Genomic DNA, 25,761 nt, shown 5'->3' with positions numbered 1-25,761 from the left:
AATTGTAGGCGCAAATGACTTTAAGTGTTTTTATGATCTGTTTCTTGTGCGGTTCTCCGAAATTTTATTGGGTCAAGATAAGTGTGGTGTGCTACTATTCCATGCCTTTTATCGCTCTGCCCGTTTACGTAAGACCAAAAAAATGAAATTTTAATTCCCAACGATTTTTGCAAACCAGTGTTCGTATATCAGTACTGATAGAAGCTTAGTTATGGAACAAAATTTCTTTCTGTTGAAGTCGCATTTGTTAAGTCTTATCCATAGGAATCATTTGTGCTATCAAAGGAGTAGAGGGAAGATTATTATTAGGGGTACTTATCTATTCTCTCTAGTGATTAGTGTGATTGAAATGATTACTGATCAGTTTCTCCATTTTATATTTTATTTAAAAGAGTTAATGTAACTGAAATACAATAATTTGATGAAGTCTAGTTTGCAAATGGGGATGCTGCTTATATTTATTTGCTTTTTGCTTTTGGTGTTCAAAATTTAACCCCAGAGTTCTCACTATCTTTTAGATCAACCTACTGTTGATTTTCCTCTTTGTTTAAGTATCTTACAAAACGAATAGCCTCAATTGAAAGTTCTGAGAAAATACAATACCCTTCATATATGAATGTGGTATTTGGAATAAATATATGGCTTAAGTATTTGGTCTTCATCTCCCAAGAGGAAAATGTAGGTGCATGCTTTGCTCTGTTTCAATAAGAAATTGAAGCGGAGCAATTCTTCTTGGACTAGAAAGGAAGTAGGAATAGTTCTCCTCAACGCAAATATCCTCCAAAGCTCTGGCTTTATTTCAACTGGTACCTTATATTTTTTGTTTTGTGAATAGTCATTATTTAGATTATTATCTAAAAGATTGTAAAATTGTACAGTAATTGTATCATATTAAGAAAGGCGTTAAAAAAATAATATAAAACTTTTAAAAAGAATTTAATTTGACTCATTGAATTCATCATCTTTTCACAAGTTATTTCTGTCTCTTGATTCTTTTTTTCTTTTTGGAGAAGGGATCGGTATTTGGTTATTACCAGCTTTTTTAACCTAGAAGTCATCAATGAAAGTCATTTGATGAAGGAGCGTTAAGAGCTCAATAAGCAGCTCATCTAACTGAGCACTTTTGGCAACAACTTTCCACTCAACTTGTTGAATCAAGGCTTGGAGGAGCTGAGTTTCTCCTCATGCGTTCCAAGACGCTTTTAAGTGTGGACTCCACAATTGCTGCAGATGTTCTGTCCAGCTCTTCTTCGTATTTCAGCTCCTCTGATCCCAGAGGCACTTTTTTGACAACGGCAATTTTTGACCTATACAGCGATTGAAGGGTCTCTTTGACGAGCTTCTCCATTGATGCTCTAGAAGGCGTCTGAGGGGCAATCTCCACCTGAATCATCTCCAGAATTGTTTCTAGTGTTTCTTTCGACAGCAAAACGAAGTCCTCTTTTACACTGCTACTTTCAATCGCACTGGCCAAATCATCAATAAGCTGCTTGATGACCAGGTCCTTGAAAGAGGAGGGCGAGTCCAAAAGTGCGATTATCGCTTCGATTTTGTCAAGGAGCCACTCCTGAAGATTGTCCTCCATATTTGTCGGCAGTAAGACTTTTTTGGATTGTTTCTTCAGTGTTCTATCAATGCAGGGAAGAGAGCTAGGGATCGCCTTGGACAGACCATCATCCGAATCTTCGATTTTAGGCGGAGGGGGACTCACTATTGGAGGAAGTGGTCGACCCTTGAAACTCAAGCTCCTGATCTCGTTCTGGAGGATTTCTTGCTTTAGATTTAAATGGTTTCTTATTTTCATCAGTTTATTGATGTCATCTCGCCACTCGTTTCCAATTTTCACACTCTTGGTGTTCTAGAAAAAATGAATGAGGAAAACGTTTTGGTCATACTGTTATGAAATAAAACAAATGCATCAACACAACATCAACATACACAACAACATTTTACATCAACACATCAAAATTTTTGATGGAAATTTTACATTTGTATTCTAATAAGTGACACCTCTTAAGCTGCTATTACACAAGCAATCCCGACTGTACAATCTGACATTGACAGTGTGCGTGTGCGCATGCATACACTTGGACTGTTCATGTGATAGCTGCTTGGAAAAAATCCACTTTTGCTCATTCTGCTCACTTCGCACACCCCTCAGTTTGGAGTTTCCTTTCCAGTTCAGATGACAATTTTGGGCCGACTTAACAATTTTGGTAACTTTCAGTCATCTTAACTTAGTCGTTTTATTACTATGATTGCTTCTTTAATTTTGATTATCATTACGGCTCTTAATGAAACTTTGAGAGACTTAATTCTGTCTTGATTTTTAAAGAAATCTGAAATGTAATTAGATTGTTTTAGTTAAATTTGTCAAATTAGCTCTGACTAATTTTTTCTGAATATTAGTTAGTTTTGACCAATTTGATAAAGGTCTTGCAGAGTTTAATTTTTCCACTATATATGATGAACTCTAAAGCGTTTTTCGCATCATGAAACTAACGAATTCGTGAACAGAGTGTAATTGTAAGTTTAATAAGAGGTCCTGTAGCAAAACTCATCTCATCACATTCTCTTCCAATCTTTGAATTGCACAAAAATATAGATGGATCGTATTTGCTAGAGGACATCCAATTGTCTAAGTGAATAATCTCTCAGCTGTTCAGAATGAGCAAGATCTATTATATTTGGAATGGTATTAGAGTTGAGGCGCTAGGTGAAAGATGGGTACTTCTCAGTTACGGTGTTTCAAGATCTCCGTCACTAATTTATGTCTTAAAGAAGTATCTAATAAGTGATTTTCTCAGAATTTTGTCCATAAAACATTAATGAACTGTGAAAAATATATCAAGTAAAAATTCCAAATAAACTTGTGCACTCACTTGCCTTATAATGAATGAAATATTAGCAGATACCCGTGTGAGTACCCCTCTTGCACCCACTGCACGAAGTTCAAACCATCTTTCCAGTCGTTGCTCCTCTTAATAGATCAAATTTACGGGAATGATCAGTTGCACAAAGAGCTTCGTGAGGAATATCTTACCTTCAAGTATTCTTGTTTCTCAATCGTATGTTTCAGTTTCCCATATTCCTCCTCTAGAGTAGTAAGTAGTTCCGCTTTCTCCGTGTTTTTCTTGGTCAAAGCCGTCAACAACTCCTCCTTCCTTCTTAGATTATCCTAGTCATACAAAGAAGGTTAAGAATTTAAAAGTACTTTCCCATGCCCATGATGAGAGGCTTTTCTTACAATTGGTTAAAAGCTACTCTTTAAAAGTGTTTCTCGGCATATTGTATCAATGAAAAACTTAAATTCATCATCGCTTGCACAATTTAAAAAGTTTAGATAATTCTAATTCAAACTTACTGTGGCCACCTCGTCAACCCCAAGATTATGGTGAAAAATATCATGTAGTTATCTATGATTGTTCTGAGCGAACAACCAATTACTTGAATTTAGAGAGCATTCTCTCATAATCTAAAGTGAGAGGGCTTGGAATGTCATGAAATCTGGCCACTAAAACTTCAAGAGAATGTTTGCGTCTTACCAATTTCAGTTCTTTTTCTTTCCACATCTCCTCTTCCACCTCTGGTAGAGTGGATCTAATTTCACCCAAAAGCCTTCGCAGAACTATCTCTTCTAAAGAGTCCACGTCTACTGCCTGTCCAAACTTGGTTATGATCGTCTCGGAAATTTTTGCGGTTAGTTCAGCAATTTCTTCCTTCATTTTCTTGCAATCTAGGTTCAGTCTGTGCAGATGTGTTTGCTTTCTCCTGAAATATTTTTGCTTTTAAGTTGAAAAATTAAGAGGTACATTTTCGTAATTAGACAACCTCTATCATATCTTCAAGTGTATAGAAGCAATAACCAGAGGAAGTTTCATTATATAAATACAAAGATAGTAATACAGACCCTCAAATTCAATACCAGACCAATACCAATCCATTTATTTTTTACAAATTATTCTGACGGACTTGTTACCGACTCCATACAGCTGCAAAAATTTTAGGAAGATGCAAGGAAAAGAAAAAAAGTGCTGGACGCTTAGGCTCACCTTCCCTCCACATTGATGTTTTCAGTCTCGTCTTTCAGTTCGTTCAATCTTGAATGCAACCTTTCCCACTCGGTCCGTGGAAACAATACAGTGTTCGCAAGATCCTCCAACTCAGCTGAAGATCGAAAGTGACACAGTTGATCTAAATTTAGAACCACTACTGTTTCAACTTGATTTAACTCTTTTTGCTTCTCTCGCTAAGAATGGGGAAAAAAGAAGAAAAACAAATATTCAAAGGCAAATTTAATAATTTTACGAAGTCAGGATAAATATCCATGAAGCAGAAGCTTAGATGTCATTAAAAAACTTCAGATTTTCAGAAAAAGGGGATGGATTTTCAAACGAAAAGTTCTGCCAAAAAAAAGTCTAGACAGAAATAAACTCTGGGATTGAATCCTCTTGTTCCTCTTCAAAATGTTCCTTGCTATTCTGACTAAATTAGGTACTAGTAGATCATTACTTGAGGATATTATTTTTTATTTATAACTCTGTGAAGTCTGCGATTTTTCTAAATTTTTATTGATTGCTGGAAGGACTTGCAAACTCATTAAACTTGGGTTTTTAGGAATTGACATTTCTCTTCACTGTTTATCTTCGCAGTGTACTGCAATCAATGCAGATATTTCCTTAGGTGATTAAAATGCCTCTGCATCTCATACAAATTGCGCAAGGAACTTACCCGAACATCTTTCAATTTATTTTCATTAAGCTGTAATTCATTTTCAATAAGGCGCACTTTGTTCTCAAGGCTTTCTAATTTTATCTTCATTGAATCAATTTCTTCTTTTTTCTTCTTCATGGAATGTTTAATTTCACGTCTGAAATTCACAGAGCACATCATTTTTGTTGTTTCACAATTCCTCGTACAACACAAGATTAGTAAATAGTCTGTACAGTAGCAATGAGTCACACTCACCTATTATTTAGTATTCTTTATTATTTCTATTATTTAGTATTCTTTAACTTCACCCTGCTCTCCTCCAATGAGTTACTCTCTCGTATGGGAAAATCCATACATAAAAATCCATGGCTGATACCTCAGAAAAATTGCATTTCTTATGAATGACAGTGAAAATCGAACTTATGATTTATACTTTTTGATGTAGCTTACCTACTTATTTGACCTTTATTCATCAATCAAGCTGATTCACAGGGTAAATTTGCATTGCCATTTTGTCATATTTTTATTAAATTCTAGCTGCTGTTGACAATAAATTGAGTAATTACCGTTTTAAATGAGAGGAATGGGCTAGTTGGTACAGTTCCAACTCGCAGCTTGCAGGACAGTTTTTACCCGTGCTGTAGCAGCTGAGGCTTCTACTCGATGAAGCTGGGAAATCAAATTCTAACTCAGATTCTGAACTCCCAGATGAAGATGAAAGTAGACTATCCCTTAGAATTCCTGAAACATATTATTCCTATTAGGTTACTATTGTAAGGAAACTTACAGAAAATCTAAGGAAAGCAAGCACTAACATAGAGCCTTTTTGCAGCAAATTTTTAAATTTAATCAGCTGCCCTCCCTCCAAAAGTTTTTCAAAATAAAATTGAGATCACTAAAAAAGTTTTTTCAATCTAATCTATTTAAACTGTCTTTTTCAAGCAAAACTCCCGAAGTCGGTAGCGAGGTAATGCTCGGAAAAGGAATCTGTCTTCAATTTTTCACTCAAAATGATAGTGGTTTCATCTGTTACTTGGGTCTTTAAAATGATCAAATTACGATTGGACTGTATAAATTTTTGAACAGTCAAATTTTACGAGACATGTATAATACAAGACAAAATTTGAATTTGACAGCATTACTCATTGCATAAAGAGCACACCTCCTTCGCTAGATGCTTTTCTGGAGGCATGTTTTTTGGAGAAAATTCTCTTAAGATACTTGGCGTGTTTGGAGTCTTCAATGGTTTCATAGAAAGTTTTCGTCATTCTCAGACCATCATCTTGCATTGACTTGAGTTCTTGGAGTTTATCCTCAATCCGCAGACAAAGTTCTTCTATCTGTGAATCAACATGCGAGTCATTATTTTATTATTTTTATTTTATTCACTTTTGAAACAAAGATGGTGAACAAAGAACTGGATAAACAAAGTAAAATAATGAATGGGTAATGAATTCAGGAATAAAATGATTGAGGCGAAATACAGGGATCACAATGAACAGAACATTTATAAAACAAGCAAATAAGCTCTTTAAAAGTGCTTTAAGGCTAGAGAGAAAAAAGGAGTGTTTACCGATGTGAACAAAATTTTTGTGAATAGTTTTTGCAAAAATTATTGTCGGAAGAACAGGACTAGAGAAGCAAGGTGCGCTTGACAAAGGTAAATTAGGTAAATTTCAAAGGCTTCAACTGGAATTAGCCTGACGACATCAGACGTTGCCAAATTTTCTCGATGTTTCACTTTTTGACCCTAAAACTGAGCCACTGTGAAACTTGAAATTTTGTGAGTGAATTTTTTCATAATCTGGGGTAAATGGGTCAGTTGTGCTGATCCCATAATCATGTTTTGATGCTTGATTCTTGTAGATGAGCTAAAAATAATAAGATCCATCCAAACAGCAACTTTCTGTGTTCAATATTAACGGAGCTATCGCCCTTTGAAAAGTCGAGGTTTTGACGTCATCCACCGCGGTAGTGACACCCTTGGTTTCTTCCATCTTGCTTTCATCAGTCAGTGTGACGCACTTTTGCACTGGTTGTTCAATGTGAAACTCGGATGAAAGCAAGATGAAAGACACTAAGGGTGTCATTACCACGGAGGATGATGTTAAAAACCCGACTTTTCAAAGGGCAATATCTCGGCTAATATTAAATGTAGAAAATTGCTGTTTAGACAGATCTTATTATTTTTAGCTAATCCATAAGACTCAAGCATCAAAACTTGATTCTGTGACCGGCGCAACTGGCTCATTTGCAGGAGGCTTAGAAGTGTTAAGTGGTTTAATTTTCTGTTGAAAAAATAAACACAAAAGAAAATTAGGTGACGTGAAATACAGTTCGGCTGATTCCACTTATCCGCCCATTTAATCCTTTCATAGCTTTTGTTTGCAACAAATCGTATCATACTGAGTTCTTACAAGATCTTGTTCCTTGCTTTTTTCTTCTAACTTGCGCACGACATCTGCAAGACCTTCATTTTCTCGGTTTTCGTATTTCTTGATGATGATTAATTCTTGATTCAAGGTGAGTAGGTAAAGCTCCTTGAAAATGATGTCCACGGAGAGCTTTACTCTTTCTTCAGCTAGGCTCTCTAACTTTCCATCAAATTTTGAGATAACCTGCTCTGATTTCTTCATAAGAGTTGCCTGCTTCTTTAGGAGCCTAATTGAAAAAAAGCAAGTAAGATCGGATTATCTTTTATTCAGTGATTGAAGTTCCCACGTGTAACTTATCACCTAATTGGCATCAACAGGATACGTTGTCATATTTTTTTTTTTTTTTTTTTTTTTTTATTTTTATTTTTTTTTAAATTATTAGCGTTTTTGAAAAACGCATTATTTAATCTTCACATTTCTGAGTAGTAATTATGGAGCTCGATTGGTACATACTTTCTAACTAATTTATGAAAGAAAGTACATTGAGCCTCATCACACTAATACTGATCATATACTGGTTTTACGGCTAAATACGAAGTCGATTATGTAAGTCTTGCAATATGTACCTGACCAAAGTTTCATTTTTGGGGTCCAAATTTGGATAGAATTCATCATTCATTACATCTGCATAATTTTTTGGCAATTTAGATGAGATATGATCTTGCCACACAAGCGGAGTCTTATCCTTGCTAGCAGGCCCTTGACCGGTAATTGACTCTTCAGCTACAAACTCTTCATCAGACGAAGAGGACACAACATAGGACTCAGGGTCCGGGGAAAAAAGTTCCTGGGGATCCTCCTAAAAAAATAATAAAATATATAAAAGCCCTAGTCATAGCGGATGACTGGCTGTTCAACAATATTTTATTTGATGGATGGTTTAACAAATGGAACTTGGAATCCGAAATTGATATAAATGTTGAAAGAAAAGACCAATTAGACAATGTTGACCTCATCTAACAAAAACTAAGCAGTATCTATTCTAAGACAGAAAAGACCAATTAGACGATGTTGACCTCATCTAACAAAAACTAAGCAGCATCTATTCTAAGAAAGAAAAGACCAATTAGACAATGTGTCAACAAACGCTCATATTTTTTGGCAATTGAACAAAAGACCATTAGACAAGGTACGGAATTAAATCATTCTGATATAAGTATCTTTTCCTTTCAAAATTTCACATAGAGCACAATTTTTGCCACGAAAATTACTGAAAGTAACACTTAACTAAGATATTAACGTTTTTAAATAGCACCAGTTACAGAGCATTTGGATTTTCCTTTCACATTAAAAATCAGAGTTTACATTAAACAAATTGCGCTCTACAACAGTTTTAACAGTCTCCTTCATCGAACAGTGTTCCCTTTTCATCCTGTGATGTTCAGAGTGTTAGCAACGTGAAACAGCTGAGCCGCAGCCCCAAAATTGAGGTTGCCATGATTTTATTTTGCAGAGACTTTTTATACTGGTAATGTTTGGTGTGCGATTTAACTTAAGTAGATTATGGGTTCTTCATTAGCAGAAAGTTTGATTGTATGCATTGGAAAACATAAATATCTTGATAGAGAGTTACATTAATCATTTTTTTTGCATAAATCGTGTCTTACATGAGATTTCGATGAGAATACATTCCGATTACATTTTGCACTAAGGAGCATCCTGTAAAAAGGTCCATTTCTCGATCTGCAGATGGCCTGTTCTAAAGAGTAAAATATATCAATTTTCTACCTCAAGGACTTAAAAGTTTTTTCCACCTCTCACCTGAAAATCTCTGTCTGGGTATTCCAGAGAAACATTGATTTCTGGCACAGGCGATAGAATCTTCTCATACTCAGGAGGTAGCTCTTCATTCAGTTTTGTCAATTTTTTATGATACTTCCATAATGCTGTGATGCACTGCAATTTTTCTCTTCTAAGAGCTAAAACACTTGTGTTGAAATCATTTTTCAATCTAAAAATCTGATGACAAATGATAAACCGTGTAAACATTGACAAGTTTTTTTTTTACTTTTGAGAATAAAGAACTTTCGAATAAAATTAGAGCAGCTTTAAAGATCTTAAAACTTACACTCGCCTTGCAGAGCGGTGATTTTGTGAGTGAAGAGAACCCAATGTATGAAGTTTCAATTTACTTTAGAAAATATCAATGTTACAAGGAAAATAAATATCCTGAAAAAAGCTATTTTCTATTAGTTTAAAATGCAGTGAAGTCAATGAGCACATTAAAATGCTCACAAAATGACTTGCAGGCATTAAGAAAAAAGCAGGTTACGGTAGGAAAGTCTTAATTTGTTCTTTTTTACCAATTTTGTGACCAAAATTACACAAGATAAGATGACTTAGAAACAACGACGGTGTTCCAAAATATTGCAAGAAGATTTTGCGATGGCAATTTTGTGAAAAAGTTTTGCGACCAACATCATGATCAGGTTCATCATCAGGAACTAGATTAGGTCGTACAACGTTTTCAAACAAACCGATTCATTTGTAAATTAATCTTAACCATGCTATTTACGTCGCAGTTTATTAGCTGCTAAGGGATGCATTTTCTAATGTTGCTTCTAATTTCTCATTAATATATTATCTTCCAAGGCAAAATTCTTAGAGAAAAAACACGAGTGCCATTAAATTCTCAAAGGCTCACCTCCAATTTGCATTCAAGCACCATTAAAAACTGCTGCAGTACTGTCTTGCAAAATTGCCTTGGAACTTCGTAATCTTTGGCAGTTTTGAGTTTGTAGTCTCCAATTTTTTTTCCAGCTTCTTCCAACAAGGCAACGTCCTTCGGATCAAGTGAGCTTCCATCTGGTTTGTCTCGTAACAGCTTGTGCCACTAAAATTATATAAAATCGTTCAACCACTCAGAAACTTTGGAGAAAATACAACTGGCAACTCACAATGAGTTGTTGTAGTTAACAAATACTGTTTCGCTACATAGAGTAATTGATAAAAAAAAATGGTAACTATGTTTGAAAGATCATATACTCTGAGTTACATCAAGATATTTTATCGTTGAAATTGTAGAGATTTTTAAAAATGAAGGTCGAGAGAAAAAAACTTTTCTGCCAATGGTCCTACCCTTTGCCTCATGAAAATTCCTGTCTTTTATGTAATTCTATGGTCAAACAATTTTCATGTTTCGAGTTATCTCCTAAAATTATAAAATACTTGATGAACGGAGGGGGTGATTCTAAGCACATTTTAAAGTAAGAGTTTCATTTAAACTTTCGCAGTAGTGCATGGAACAAGAGTGGCCACTAAAATGTTAACAGAAAATAATATCAATTTAGAATTTTTGAACTTACCTTTTTTTCACGTGATTCTCTTTCGGATTTTTTGCGTTGATACCGATCCAGTAGTCTTCGTGTTTTCAAAGGTAACTTGACTAACAATTGCTCCACATCTTTCAAAAATGATTCAACAGCTACCAATTTTGGTTGCAAATCTACATCCATCTGCTCAAATTTGAATGACGCCTGCTTTCGCCTATATTTTTGGATAAAAAAAAAGATAGTACGTATAAAGTACGATACAATACTTAAAGTGTATGGACAAAGCAGGACCTGTAGCGAAATGAAGAAAACTTTATTAATAAAAAGATTCAGCCTCATAATTGCGATTTTCGTCCATGGAATTTTAAATTTTGATCTGCTATGAAGCTTTATAATTTACAAAATAAAGCGGAGTATCACTGACTTCATTAGTTTATACGATCATATGATTTCATTTGCACAAAAATTGATGACAAAAAATTAGAAAGGAAGATAAGATGGATCATTTTCGAGACACTAGTTTCAATTCTCGTTCGTTGAAATTCATTTCTGGTTTTTTCTCAACGAATGTTGCTCTTCCAAGATGGACATTCAAACAAAGTAATTTCGAGATAAAATGGAGCAAAATAGAACACAATTCTGAGTGAATGAAGTCTAGCAATGGCTAGAAAAAAACTGAGTCTCTTCACTACTATTGAAGCTCTTTCCTTACCGATATTTTCATAAAAATATTATTTTCTATACTTACATAATCATCTGGTCCATTCTGAAATCTCTCTCCCTGCAAAAATTGAAAAATTTAATCAATGATAGAAAGTTTATCAATTAATAAAAATAGTGATTTCTGTGAAATGGATAGTGCATTTATTTCTGGATCACAAAGGATAACATAAAAAACGAAGATGCTCCACTGTATTTTATTCATTTCAAGGGATAAGTGAAAAATTTCTTACATTTGAACGTGAATTTCTTCACCTCGCTGTATTTTCACTTCTTGATAAAGTTTCTCAAAATCAGAGCCTAATTTTCTCAGAGAAAAAGTCATTATTGTTTGGTCAAGTCTGAAAAAAAACAAGAATAAATACAATACTGTAAGTTCCTGGAGTTTATATAAAAACTTTTTTCAGATAAATGACTTTTACATTTTCTCTCCAACAAAAATGTTAAATGAATGTGAACCAACCTCTTTGCCTTAAACTTCAAAACTGGATTAGGTATCTGCTGACCTTACGTCATTTAGCTCTTGAAAAATTTAAATGAATAAATGAAGAGGCGAGTGAAGTCTTCTACAGGTTCTAAATTTTGGCTCGGTTAGAGCTCATTTGAATCTAGTCTCAGTAATTTTAGTAGTCCCTAACGCAATTAAAACGGCAGAGTTCTTAAATTTCCTGACCTCAATGCTGAAATGGTGATGAGGAAGTGCTGAACTGGATCTATGAAATAATCTCGAACTTTTTTAAGACCAAGCTGGCTCCTCTCAATATCATACGCCATTTTCTCATTCAGTAAATTCATTTCATTTTGAATTTTCAACTGGATATAGTTTGTGATCCTTTCATCTAACTCAAGAACAGAACGTGGAAGTTGGTGAGAATCAGATAGTTTGGAATTCCTAAAACAAATTTGGAAATGGGTCTTAGTTAAGCCATGATTGAAAATGGGCTAGGTCCTGGTAAAAATCAGTTCTCCTCATGAAAAAAAAAAATCAGCCATCACAAATTTGAGGAATTTTTAGATGATGTGGTTTGACTGATCACCCAACCCAAGTAGCAGTGATCGCGATAAATTGCGATTTAATTGGAGAATGTATCGCGATTTTATCGACGTCGCGATTTATTGCAATATTTTCGGGAGAAAAATCGCGATAAATTGCAACAAAATCGCGATATTATCGAACGCGATTTTATAGAGATAAAATTGCAATAAATTGCAATTTTTCATTAACGCATGAATGACGCATATGAAAGATGTTTCTATTCCGCCGCCGCCGTTTTTACCGAGATCCGTTGATAACTTAACCATCTCATTTTTTTTTTATCAATTATTAGTATAATGTTACAAAGACAGACTGGTAAGCTTACCTGAAAACCGGTATTTTTACTGATTTTTTCAGGTAAGAATGCCACTTTTATTGGTAATCAATCCCCGGTAACTTTACCATTTTATCTCGGTAATTCTACCACAGTCGATAAAAACTATTGGCGTTTTTCCCAAGGTCCATCGGTAACTTTACCATTTTATCTCGGTAATTCTACCACAGTCGATAAAAACTATTGGCGTTTTTCCCAAGGTCCATCGGTAACTTTGCCATCTCACTATTATTGGTAATTTTACAGAGACAGAATGATGAGATTACCAATAGAACCTTATTTTACCAACCGTATTTTAAGGTATGAAATAAAATACAGAGGAGGGAAAATTAAAAAAAAAAAAAAAAAAAAAAAAAAAAAAAAAAAAAAAAAAAAAAAAAAATCCAATGAAAAATCGGTGTCAGTCAACGCAAAGACATAAGTTGTGAGGTTGCGAAGCGCCGATCCATGTATAAGAGGCTTCAATTCGCACACGCAAGTCATATAGCGGTCATAGCATAGTGACAATGTGCTGGCCTTCCACCGTAGCGATTGGGGTTCGAATCCCCGCGGAGGCTTCGGGGATTTTACGCTCGTCTCCGTCAAAGGAACTGACGGCTGAACCTAACGGCAATCGGCTGACAACTTTAACCCCTTTTTTTTGACGATTTTATCAATCGCTAGGATCATCAACATCTGAGCGATCATCCTCGATCTTATCGCGATAAAATCGCCATTTTTTCGGGCCGATAAAATCGCAATAAAATCGCGAAAAGATCGAGGATAATCGCTCAAATGTTGATGATCCTAGCGATTTTATCGCCGATAAAATCGAGGATAATCGCGACTTTATCGGCGATAAAATCGCGATTTTTCCGTTGAAAAATGCTACTTGGGAAGTAGCATTTTTCGACAGAAAAATCGCGATAAAATCGCTAGGATCATCAACATCTGAGAGAGTATCCTCGATCTTGTTGCAATATAATCGCGATTTTATCGCCTGGCAATTTATCGTGATATTACCGAAACAAAAATCGCGATTAATCGCGATTTTATCGACGAAAATTGATCGCGATTTTATCGAACAAAAAATTGCGATGCATAGCAATTTAATCGCCATAAATCGCAATTTTTCATTTGATAATATTGCGATAAATTGCCATCGATATAATCGCGATAATCAACTGATAAAATCGCTATTTACCGCGATCACTGCTACTTGGGCAGTAGACTAGAATTTTTTGGCTATATCGTGTGACCAAATAGATTTGACTTGATAGTCTCTCAAAAAATCATCTAAAGGCCATTTGTGAATGAGGAAATCACATTTTCAAACTAGGAGTCCGCCGCCAGTTTGACGTGGTATCGGCTTCTCCCATAAGAAATGCAGTGCATTTAAGTTCCTGTCGCAATGCGCAATAGGGTCTCAAAACTCATTCACAGGTATGATTGACCTGTGTGGATAGGTCTTGCTCAAAATTAAGAAGGAATAATGTTGCTTTTTTGCTAAAAAGCTCACTGAAAAATTGGACTTCTCCTTTAATCGCATCCGTTTATCCAAGAGAATCCTGCTTAAACAGAATTTCCAATACTTTCAAGCTCAAGGTTTTCAACCTTCTTAAAAATACATGTATGAGTAGCGCAGACTGCGTGAGCTGAACGCTGCTGGAGTAAAAAAATCTGGACTCTTTAACTTGGAAGTAAAGATTACCGTTTAAGAAGGTCTTCATACTGCAATTTCAGATTGGCAAGAGTCTTACGAGTATCTGCTTTTCTCTTGTTGATTGCTTCTAGTATTTTATCTTGTTTTAAATTCTGCTTTCTCTCCTCTAAGCTGTATATTAAATCTTCATACTCATCTATTGCGGTGAATAGAGGCTAAAGGCAAGTCAGAAAAAATGCAACTATTATAGAGTCTGACCGTCCACAGGAAAAGAGACCTAAGTCCATGGAGCTAAATTTTCAGGTGAGCAAGTTGGGTTGGAATATCAGATTTTGAGACTTTAACAAATATATAAAATACAAAATAAGTCGTTAGCAGTTAAGCTCATATTTATGCAAATAAATGGCTTGAAGCTGCATTATAGTCGTCCATCAATCTCACTTTTTCTTAAAATTTCAGGCATAAGAAGGTAATTTTTTTCATTATCCAGACCTTACGCTTATATAGATGAGTTAAGTTGGCAAAACTTGTGGCTTGATGCTGAATGTTCGTAAGAGAATACTTGGAAAAATTGATCCATATAATGTCATGTTTGAATAATCAAAGTTTTTTCACAGTTCAAATTGAGGCTCTTTGTACTGAATAACAAAATTGTTTCTCGGAAACCGTGGGCAAAATAAAGGGTGGGGATTCAAACAGACACTTGTTCTGCATTTGACAAACAAATGATGTCATTTGTATACTTAAAGTATTCAACAAAAGAAACTCCTACCTCAATGTAAGTGGAGGGAAGAGGCTTGTATTCTGTGAAATATTCACTGCAACAATTCAATGTGTAAGCAAATATGTTGCCATCGCTTCCACAACTGAAGAGAAATCGCTGGTCATGACTCAAACAAAGCTTTGGAATCAGTCCATTGAAGTTGTCATGCATTGAAAGTTCCCAGAATTTTGAGAAATCGCTCTGGTCAACATCTGTTTCCGTCACTCGAATTTTCCCATTGTTGAAGGCAAAAAATAACAATTCTTCTGAGTTCCTAGAATATAAATTGGGCAACTGAGAACATTGGTTTGTCAAACTTAGCTTTGAGAGAATTTACTCCGCTTTTTCAAGGTTAAACAGGAAGCATGAAGAAAATTAAGCATTACAAAATATAGCGAAAAAAACATTACCTACAGGAGATTCTGCGATGCATCATTGACGTTCTCGTTAAACACATGTTACTCACTGTGAACTGCTTGGAATGTATGTGTCTTTCTTCGAAAATCTCACAATCAATAAGTTCTTTTGCTTGCCACTATTCAGTTAATGTAAAGCAAATTTTATTTATAGATAAGGTCTATTAAAAACAATTTAACGAGAGCCTGACATTCTAAGCTTCTTGTTTAAAATCTGCTTCTTGTGATCATTAAATATTGTTTGTGCTAGAAAGATTCCTGATCAAAGCACAGATTTCTAATTTTTGAGTTCCAAATTTCACACTGTTGAGAAAATAAAAACAGTAAGAATAAAATGAAAGCATACAAAAGTTGAAAACAGGACAGACTGGCAGCTTTTGTGTCAGGAATCAGAATGGTATTAAAGGATTCGGTGGTGTCTCTCTTGAATTCAAAAATGCAACAAGGGTCGCTCTTTTCCAGACAGAACCAGATGGTTCCTGATCTCTTGTAAGAAGCATTTACGACCTTGAATTTTTCGTCTTTCCTGTTTGTTTCTAGAAATGAAGAAGTTTAAAATGAAAAGTGATGAAATTTGATTTAAAGAGGTGGAAAATTTAGGTCAGAGCTGTTAAATGCAATCTCTGGTTTAGTTTCAATATGGGTGCTTTCACTTTCAGCTCCCTCTAGGTGTTGACAAACTTTAAATGACTAATTCTGTTAGTCTGAACCGCTTTTTACAAGGAAATTTAAGGAAAAATGATTAAAATATACATTCCTATGCAATCTTTTTAAATTCCTCGGGAAATTGCATAAAACACTTTGAAAATTAGAACAAAAATTTTCGACTAAGATATTAAACAATAGGTGCATTGCATCTATCAAATGCTGAATTATAGACTAAATGTCACTCAACAAATTACAATGAAGAATGTAAACTATAGATACCTACGTTTACTTTGCTTGAAAATAAACTCAGAAACTTTCAAATTTGTGCATTATTCCTTGCATTAAATCACAAGAGGAAAATTCGGTTCCATTCTACAAACTTCTGAGGAGGAATAATTACTTCTATTTTAGTTTGCAGTGCGTTAAATAACTCAGTTTTTGATGAGGCTTCAAGGTCTCAGGAATACTTGAAGGTAAAAATGAAAAACGGCCGTGCTAAGTTAGTGTGTACATTAACATGCAATATACGAGGAAACCTTTGCAGGATTTTTTATGTTCTTATTTTTTTGTTTCAATAGTCAATATAAAGCAATCACTATGCACATCAACAAGAGCAAATTGAGGGACAATTAATATTTGGAATATAAGTTCGTTTTAAAAAAATAAGTCTCACATAAAACAGGAAGATTACCTGCTATTGGAAAATTAGTGGTGAGGTCTTCAATATGACATTCCAGTTTATAAGATTCTTGAGTATCACACTCTTGGGTTTTCTTGGGGAGTTCAACCTCTAGTAGCCTCTGTCTCTCGCAACCGACCAAAATTACATTATCCTGTAAATTTGAATAAAAAGAACATTAAATTCGATTTTAAAAAATTTACAACAAATTCATATTTGTTTACAATTTACATTTGGATGCGATCAAATGCTTTTGAGCCGTTGGCACTGTCATATTCTGAATTTTATTACCAGACTTAAGTAAAGGCTTTTTATATTATTTCTGTGAAAACATATGAAAAATTACTGTCGTACTGAGATGCACAAAAATTCTTCGCAGAAAAGACAGATTTGTTGAACTAACATCCTGGATGTAAAAATATGCAAGACAACTCTTAAAATGTTGAGATGAACCCAACGCTCCAGCTATTAATTGAATGTTTCGAGGATGTTACACTGGCAGCCGTTCATGTCAACATATCAGAGATATCAAACAATGTTTAAAATTCTGCAAGTTAATTAGATAAATTTCTTTTTTCCGCGTTATTCATGTTACTTTGATTTTTCTGCTCCACCACTATATTTCAAACAAATCAATGGAAAAATGGATAATTTTACCAAAAAATCAACAAATGAGATTCTAGTGCCATCATTTGGAGGAGCATCTTACATAGCACAAAAACTGCAAAAAATTCTGGAATTCTGTCTGACTGAAGTCTGTAGTTGTAAAAAATAGTTTTGAGTTACTACTGACTTACCTAACTCTTTATATACTGTATAATATACTCTTTAGCTTTTCTCAACATTCTCTACAAATTATGCAACTTAGGTGAACTTATTCACTTACTTGCATAGGATTTACACTCAGGGAGGTCACAGGCTCAGGAATTGCTACAAAACCAACAGGTTGTAGAGTCACATCGACGTGTTTATCTCTTAAAACTTCAAAAATGAATATTGTTGAATCTCGACTGCCACTCACCAGCAGAGTTCCACTTGAATTAAGAGCAATTTTGGAAACAGTGCTTAGGTGTGGTTTACTCATCTGAGACAGTAAGATTTATTGATTAATTCATCATGGTGAATTAGAATTATTTTAAGGAAGTAGGAGAAATGACCTGAATCAGTTGAATATGTATAATATCTACTGCATGAGTTAACTGTAGAAACTCTTTATGTAAATATTACTAATGCTTCAATTTATGCTCCATCCATTTCACCAGGTCCACTTAACTAAATACTCAAGATAGAATAGCAAGATTATGATTATGAAAATCATCTAACTCAAATCCTGAAAGGCACTCCAATCCCTCGGAGAGCTTCTACGGCGGCAATAAAAACATGAATCATATTTGAAAATTTAAAAACAGCAAACTCTTCTTACCTGCCGATAATAAAAAAATCATGGAAACCGACCTGATGGACCTCTTAGAATATCATGACAAAACTTGAAAATTTGGGGAGTTAGAGAGCTGACATCAGGAATGATGTACCTGTATTACTGTTATCCAGTCAAAATTGTCGTCCTCCTCACAGATTATTTGCTTTTGAATGTTGGCAATCAACACTTTCAAAGAGCCGTCACCAAATCCTGCCACAATGATGGATCCGCTCTTGGCCACCTAAGACAGGAAAAAATTGTAGAGAGTCATTATAGAAATTACAATTGAAAAGTTTCGAATTTTTAAATCGTTCGTCGAAAAAAGTTTCGATTTCTTCGAAACGTCCGACATAAATTTGTCCTTGTTTTCGAGATATTTTCAATAAAAAATTAAATCCCTGTTATATACAGGCTCCAAAAAGTGGGCTACAAGCGGATCAACCAATCATAGACGACTTGTAAAAGTAGGGGGTGCCACTCGGCCCGCAATTCAAATTTCTGCTCTTGTTTTTTCTTTGGCTATTTGAATTATGAAGCCGCTAACACACGTACACTCCGAATGTACATTCTGGCCTACTCCGCATGCGCGGGCATCGCGAATGTACACTCATCATTCTCTTGGAAAAGAATGTACAGTTTAACGAGAAGAAGAAGATACCCGCGACGATCTTTTACTCATTCCTGTAACTTATAGTTGTTCAAGAGAACAAAATGAGGAACATTCTCAATGCCCGCGCATGCGCAATAGGCCAGAATGTACATTCGGAGTATACGTGTGTTAGCGGCTTGACACTTCAATTTGCAAAAGAGCCCCGAAATACAGAAATCAGTGCCTACATTTTTCCCGGTGTGATAACTACACAGAAATGATCACATTAAAAAATATGAGTGAATAATGATAAAACAGCGTTTATTTCATTTTACGTGTTACCTTCAAGGCGTTCTTTTTGATGCTTTTGCTGATAAGTATCATCAAATGGAATTTAGTAACCCTATAAACCAATCAACACACACGTGTTTACAATGTTTGGGAAACTTGTATGTTTTTGAAACTGCTTATGGACAATAGCTAAAATTAGTCATTAGCAGGATCCTGAACCATGTATTTTTTAAAGACTCTGTGACCAAGTAACAGCCAGCAAATACTTAGATTGGACCAAGATGAACAGAATGGCGCATTTTCGAAAAGTCACAATTTTAAAAAAAAATGAGCCGAGAGTAGTTTTGAATTCAATTAATTTTACATTTTCTCCTGTCAAAAATTCAAAGTAAAAAAAAAATATTTTGAGCATAAAAATAGTCGTTAAACTCTCAACTTTAAGTCTTAAGAAGGAATAAAACTTCAAACCTATTTTACCTAGTTCAAATTTGAAGCGTTCCTATTAGACTCGGTCCAACCGCCTCTTCTACTTGCATTCAATGAGTCAAAGATAGAAAGCACTTCCGATTTGGTCAACATTCGAATTAAGTTACTGAACACCAGAAGTGTATCAATTGCTGATTTAACTGCTAGGGTTGATTTTAACATGAAACTTACGTGTAGAGGTAGCCAATTGAGACAGTAACCTGGTGTAGGAAAATGCTTGATGATAATTACTTTCTTAGCTTGGACATCATAAATGTAAAGTCGACCATCTTCTCCCAAACTCGCAAGATAATAACCATGAGGAGATGCTGCAATATCGGACACTGATTTTGCATGACACCAGTAGAGTTTTTTTGGATCTTTGACATTTCTAGAAATAGAAATATCAACATCCCAAATACCTCCATTTAAATCCTAAAACAAATTTTAACACATTTTTGGTAATTCCACAGCTTTTTAGTGATACCTGGACTGATATGCATTTGTCATGTTACTTGGAATGTGCAGTTATTGACGACCAATAAAAGCAAAATTTAAAATTATAGAGGCTTAGTTCAAAGAAATTTTTTTTCAATGCTCAGTAAGGCATTTTGTGAGACTACGATCTATCTTGTTGAAGTATGTGTTAACTACCTAAATCAGCTTTGCTGCAGTAGCCTTGAATTGTGCTGAAATAATAGAATAACTAACAACATTGTGAAGTCATAACTTACTCTGTTAAATATGTTGAGAGTTTAGCACAAACAATTCTTAAAAAAAAAACAACTACTTTTCTGGATTTAATAACATAATGAGCATTTAAAATCTTGTAATGTTGCCTTTTATTGAAAGACTGAGAGTCAAAGGGGCTCAGTTGCACTGTAATTTTGCAAAGTTTTATTGGACAAATTAGTTTTCATTCGTTGACGAATGCATGTTTGGAATTGAAGTTTTCAGGGGGTGTTTTTCAAACCACCAAGAGAATCCATAAAGATTTTAAAAGGAAATGTTGCAATGCTTCTTGAGCAATTTGTTAACTGTCACTAAGACATTTTTGATGCAGCAATGAAACTGAGCCCTTCAGACTCTCACAATTGACGTATTAAAATAAATCGTGGCGAGGGGCAAACATCTCTATTTTTGATGAATGAATGCTTTTCATTCGTTGACCATTGGACTGAGGCTTCAACAATGTAGGAAGGAATTCATCAAGTTCTGGACATGCTCGGCAATTTTATAAACTTATAGCGTAAACATGGTTCCTTTCATTAGAAGACTTTCAACTTATTTAAATTTCTTTGAACTTGAAATTTTTGAGTCTGCCTAAGTTACTCCTGAGTGTCACCATTTTACTGCGTCTGAATAACGGTACCTTGATTACAGATAGCTAGACTGAAATTCCAAGATTTTTAAATGAGGTTAGAGCAGGAATTTGTTTGAAGCCACAAAATCCGATATTTACCTGACCGAACCAGTTTTGAATTTTTCGGTTTTCCTTTCCGCTCCTCTTGGCCATTGAGTAGAAATGCGCAACAGAGAATTTGTCTTTGATTTGAATCTCATAAATAGGCTTCATCTCCATAAATTTTTCATCCTCTGCTGGATAAAATGACTCAACAGCAGTGAAGTTCCAAACCTTTATAAAATCGCCAATACCTGTAATAGTAATTTAAGGGTCAGCCAGAAAGAAATTACAAAGGAAAAAATGAGCTCATAAAACTGCCGTGCTAAGGAAGAACGCCGTATGAACATTCGAGAGTTGCCAAATTTCCTCCGATAAAATGTTTATTTTTGAGAAAAGTTATCAATATTTATCTTTGAAGTTTTTAGTCTATTTAGGTCAAATTACGAACGAAATTCCCAGAAAAATCGAAAGAAAAATGTTTTTAAATATTCCCGAAAATTCGTGATTTATCAAAGGAAATTTGGCAACGCCTAAAGGCTCACACGGCGTTTTTCCTTGGCACGGCAGAATGAAGGAAATATCTGGTGGTCCGCAATTATTCATACTCTACAACTTGAAAGCTCAACAAGAGATGAAGTTGCAAATTATGATTCTGATAATACTGAAAACTGCATGTTGCTGACAGGATATCCTTTAGTCGTATAAAAAAATTTGGGATGAGGAGAAATTAAAGCTACTTTGCTCATTACTTTCCAAAGACAGAGTCCAATGTGTTAACATACGCAATTTAAAAGGTCGGATAAAAGTTCAAAGAAAACAAAGTTGCACCAAAAAAGAAAAACTTACTGATAGATGTCAGCTCTCTTGACTCATGATAGTATCTGAACTGAACAATTGGACCAGAGTGACATGGTTTCCTCCCTTTCCTTGTGATTTCCAGTTTGATGACATCATCTTCCCATAAAAGCATATTACCCCAGCTACAACCTGTTAGTGTCTTTTCAAAACATTAGAAATTCAGATTCTGAGAGGGGCTTCTGCCAGATTTTATTGACAGATCATACAATTTTTACCTTACAATTTTGGTAGTACTAACTTGTGCGATGTGCATGAAGAGTAAATTTTACTTTGCTTAGTAAATAAATCAATGATGGTGATCCAAAAAGTAAGTATAAAGTCAATCCCTGATCATGGATTCAAGGTAAAGGCTACCTATGATTTGGAAAACCTTTATTGAGACTCTTAGCAGTCTTAGCGCATAACTCAAGAATAAATTTTGGACTTAAAGGTGGAAACAGGTTAAACTCAAGGGTATGTTCATTTAAGTACGCGAGACTGAACAACATTCAATGTTTAATATGCCCAACCTAAAATTGTGATAAAATAACCATTAACATCAACTAAGAAAGTAGGTGAGAAAAAGTTACCCATCTGGAACATAGCTAACATTCGTTGAAAACAATCTGTCAACATCTGTGATGACTTTTCCACTCCGAATATATCATAATTTCACAATAAATACATGTGCCTTCGGAATTGTAGATTAATAATTAATTTTAAAATTTGAAGGTTTATAACTGTACTGAATAATCAAAGTATAATCCATTTTTCAAATATTTTGGCAGATGCCTAATGTTTACCTACATAGAGCCTTTTGAAAATAGACAAAGAGACCAGACCTCCTCTCGAAATTCTCTGTAACTGCAACGAAAAAATTTTGTATACTCTCCTAAAAATCTAATGTTTGAAAACATAAAATTGACTTACATAATTGTTGGGCATTGGATAGACTCCGATAATATCAGAGGTCTCTGTTTTTCCGAATCTGCCAAGCTTCCCAATGATCTTTAGACCGCTGAAGGTACGCAACATTTTCCAAAATTTGACGTGTCCCGCTCCTTGCAATTAATCAAAACTTCGTTTTCACGTTTAAAAAAATAAGATTTGACATTTAAAAAAGAAGAGAAATGTGATACCAAAAACAATCAGTCTCCTCAGATGTGTGCATTTTTCAAATAATTTTTTTTCTCGGTCGAGATTATTTTTCAAAAGTTTCAAGCGGATCTATAGGTGCAGTTGTTTCGAAAAAGGAGGAAAAATGCAAGTGAAAATTTGGTAATACACTGTTCTTTCTATGAAGTGCCTTCTTCCATTAAAGTCGCTGTAAGCACACTCCTCAAAACTGTAAATAAATGCTTGAGTCGCAGATGGAGAGGGCTCAGTTCTGAGAGAACAAGTAGAGAAGGCCTTATCATCAACATCATTGCTAACTAGCTTATTGATCATATCCTTTCCCATGTACAAATTGGCTATAGGATCTGTGTTTTAAAATACCATAGACCTATGGCTGGCTATGAGATTTATTACAGCCTTTCATAGCCAATGGCAATAAGGAAGTAGCCAACAGCTATAAGAGCTATAGACAAGCGATAAACTATGTAGCCCGGCAATAGGAACTATAACCCGGCTATATAATTTTTTATCGCTTCGTATAGTCCAGCTGTATGATTTTCTACAGTTTCCTATTGCTTTATATAGCCAACTATAAGAATTTTTACAGTATTTTGTAACACAGCTCTGATAGCCAATTTTTACCCGAGTTTGGTCTTCTCAAAATATTTTCCATCCGAGTTCAAAAATTGGCATGACATCATACTCCTTTTTTTTTGTAAGACATCATTAAAAACGCCTAAAAGCATCCTTACTAATTGGAATAGTATTTAAAAAGGTAACTTACCGCTAGTGACAAGTTCGCCGGGAACGTAATGAGAAAATTTCACATTGAATACAGGATCATCATGCGATTTAACTGATAGAATGATACTGCTATTTTTCCAGTCCCAAATGGTCAGCAGGTAATCAGGAGATCCACCTTGAGAGGCTAGCAATGTTCCATCTGGACTGGATAAAAGAAGAAGAAAAAATGTGTGTCAAAGCAAAGAAATTACACGAAAAATTTATCGAACAAAATTCTTTTATTATAAAAATCAAAGCTAAAAATGCAATTCGACGGCCTGAAGTCCGCAATCACACATCTCGTTTGTGGTGTCTGAAAATCACTGCCTTTAGGTATGTTATTTTTTTAAAGGAGAACAAATTGACATCATTCCTTGAAGTTTATGCAGAATTTTCTTCGCACAGAGAAGAAAAATCATGGCAGTTTTAAAGAATTGCTGTTGAGTAGTTTTCCGTTATAAAAATTAAGTATGACAGGAAGTCTGCGACGTCGCAAACCGAGTTATGTGATTGCTGACTTAAGCCGTCGAGTTGAGAAAATCGCTGATTCACTCGTACTTCAAAATCCTCATTTTAAAACAATTTAAGTAACTCACTTGAAATCAAGACAAGTATACTCTCTGAGTGCTCCTCCTTTCAAAACAGAGATAACATCCCAATGAGGCCATCGATAAATTATAATTAAAGGAGAAACTCCCTTCTCTGCGACAGCAATGTGATCCGAGTATTTTTCATTCTTGTTGCTCTGAAACGTGAAAGGAGAAATAGTTGGTAAGGCAACTCAGAATGTAAATTGAATAAAATAAGCACTTTATTTACAGTTAGGTGCTTGCTGAAATAATGGAGACTTGGCATACAAATTTTTTACTGCTTCATCTGAAAGTGCCGAGAGAGCTCATTTCCCAATATTTTTTATAATTTTTTTCTGATATGGGAAATAGTATAAAAGTAGATTTAAAAGTGAGAAAATACACTGCGTCGTGACATCATCGGGCGGCATTTCCCATCTTAACATACATATTTTAGCAGATTAAATCATTTTGTCATATCTTCTCCAATAATTGTTCAATTCATGAACCAAGGGTATCCTGATATTCAGCTCACTTAGTAGTTTCCACATAAATACGAAATTCATCAAATTTCAGGCACCAGCGAATTCTCTATTGTATAGATGGAACAAATATTACATTACCGAAATGTGTCCCAGACCACCTCCTCCTGCTGAGCGTCGGAACTTCATCTCTCTTGTCTGGACATTGAAAATATGGATCAGATTGCCAGAAATGAATAGAAGTGTGTTCTCATCGGCTACCTCTAGATTGAAATGCAAGCGGCAGTCATATCCAAATGAGTGGCTGTAAAATATGCTAAGGAAAATAAGTTTATGGTCAAACTGAGAAAGCCAAAAGCGAGGTCATGAAATGAGAAAATCGTATTATTTAATAATTTACATTCGGTAATTCTTAAATTCCATGTGAATCAGAGAGAAACATAGAGAAATTTGAATGGAGAGTAGGTTCAAAGGAAGAGAGAAATTGATATTGTTTTGAAAGGATACTGAAGTTCGATAATATTCTCCGGTAATTGACAATTATTACTTAGAAAAGGTTTTGATAACAAATCAGATGAGTCATACACCTCTCGATTTTCGGTCCTTGAATTTCTTCTGGACTCATTCTTGCCATTCAGTGTTAAAGGCATTGAGTAAAGTTAAAGTTCAATTTTTTGGAGTCTCTTGTACTCATTACTTGATTTGCATTCAAAATTAACGATAGGTTTATGTCCTAAATTATTATAGGCGGCTATTTTGTTCTTTCACCTATATATAGGAGGACTAGTGAGGTACTGATGTATTCAGACTGTTGCTGTTATCTCGTTTGATGAACAATTCAAGTTCAAATAACTCAAGGAGTGCTATGACGAGGCAATGAATGGTTGCTAGGATACATGTTGATGTTAGATAGGGTGAAATACTCAAGTCTTGTTGCTACTCTTACATCTGCCTGTGCTGTCTACCAATTCTGCTCATCTGAGATTGATTTAAATTGGAATTTTAATATGAAGTATTACATCATTAAATTTTAAATTCTATCACAGTTTTGTAGATAATAGAATGGCCAATTATTGATGATGATTTTCATTCAGCTAGCCTCAAATTCCCTCCTTGTCCACAAAAAAGACAACAAATTGTTACAGG

At 34.8% G+C, this 25,761-nt stretch overlaps 1 protein-coding gene across 1 annotated transcript; it reads right to left on the bottom strand.

Moving 5' to 3' along the window:
* Positions 1-1,071: 1,071 nt before the first annotated feature.
* LOC109031139 (cilia- and flagella-associated protein 44) lies at positions 1,072-25,725 on the bottom strand. The gene is made up of 29 exons (XM_019042486.2): positions 25,123-25,725; positions 24,757-24,919; positions 24,161-24,309; positions 23,566-23,729; positions 22,596-22,726; positions 21,675-21,825; positions 20,886-21,079; positions 19,616-19,858; positions 18,191-18,319; positions 17,545-17,742; positions 16,671-16,812; positions 15,678-15,867; positions 14,925-15,189; positions 14,201-14,367; positions 11,814-12,032; positions 11,374-11,481; positions 11,169-11,201; positions 10,454-10,634; positions 9,793-9,981; positions 8,910-9,107; positions 7,715-7,947; positions 7,131-7,374; positions 5,876-6,053; positions 5,280-5,454; positions 4,732-4,870; positions 4,053-4,249; positions 3,546-3,771; positions 3,044-3,178; positions 1,072-1,858 (listed from the first exon to the last, which is right to left on the bottom strand). The coding sequence occupies exons 1-29, from the start codon at positions 25,263-25,265 to the stop codon at positions 1,142-1,144; spliced, it is 5,601 nt and encodes a 1,866-aa protein (XP_018898031.2). The 5' UTR covers positions 25,266-25,725; the 3' UTR covers positions 1,072-1,141.
* Positions 25,726-25,761: the final 36 nt, after the last annotated feature.

This window comes from Bemisia tabaci, chromosome 3 (assembly GCF_918797505.1).
Source record: "Bemisia tabaci chromosome 3, PGI_BMITA_v3".
Classification (NCBI taxonomy): domain Eukaryota; kingdom Metazoa; phylum Arthropoda; class Insecta; order Hemiptera; family Aleyrodidae; genus Bemisia; species Bemisia tabaci.
Note: the sequence above shows the minus strand (reverse complement) of the source record. Positions and strands in the feature narration are given on the sequence as shown.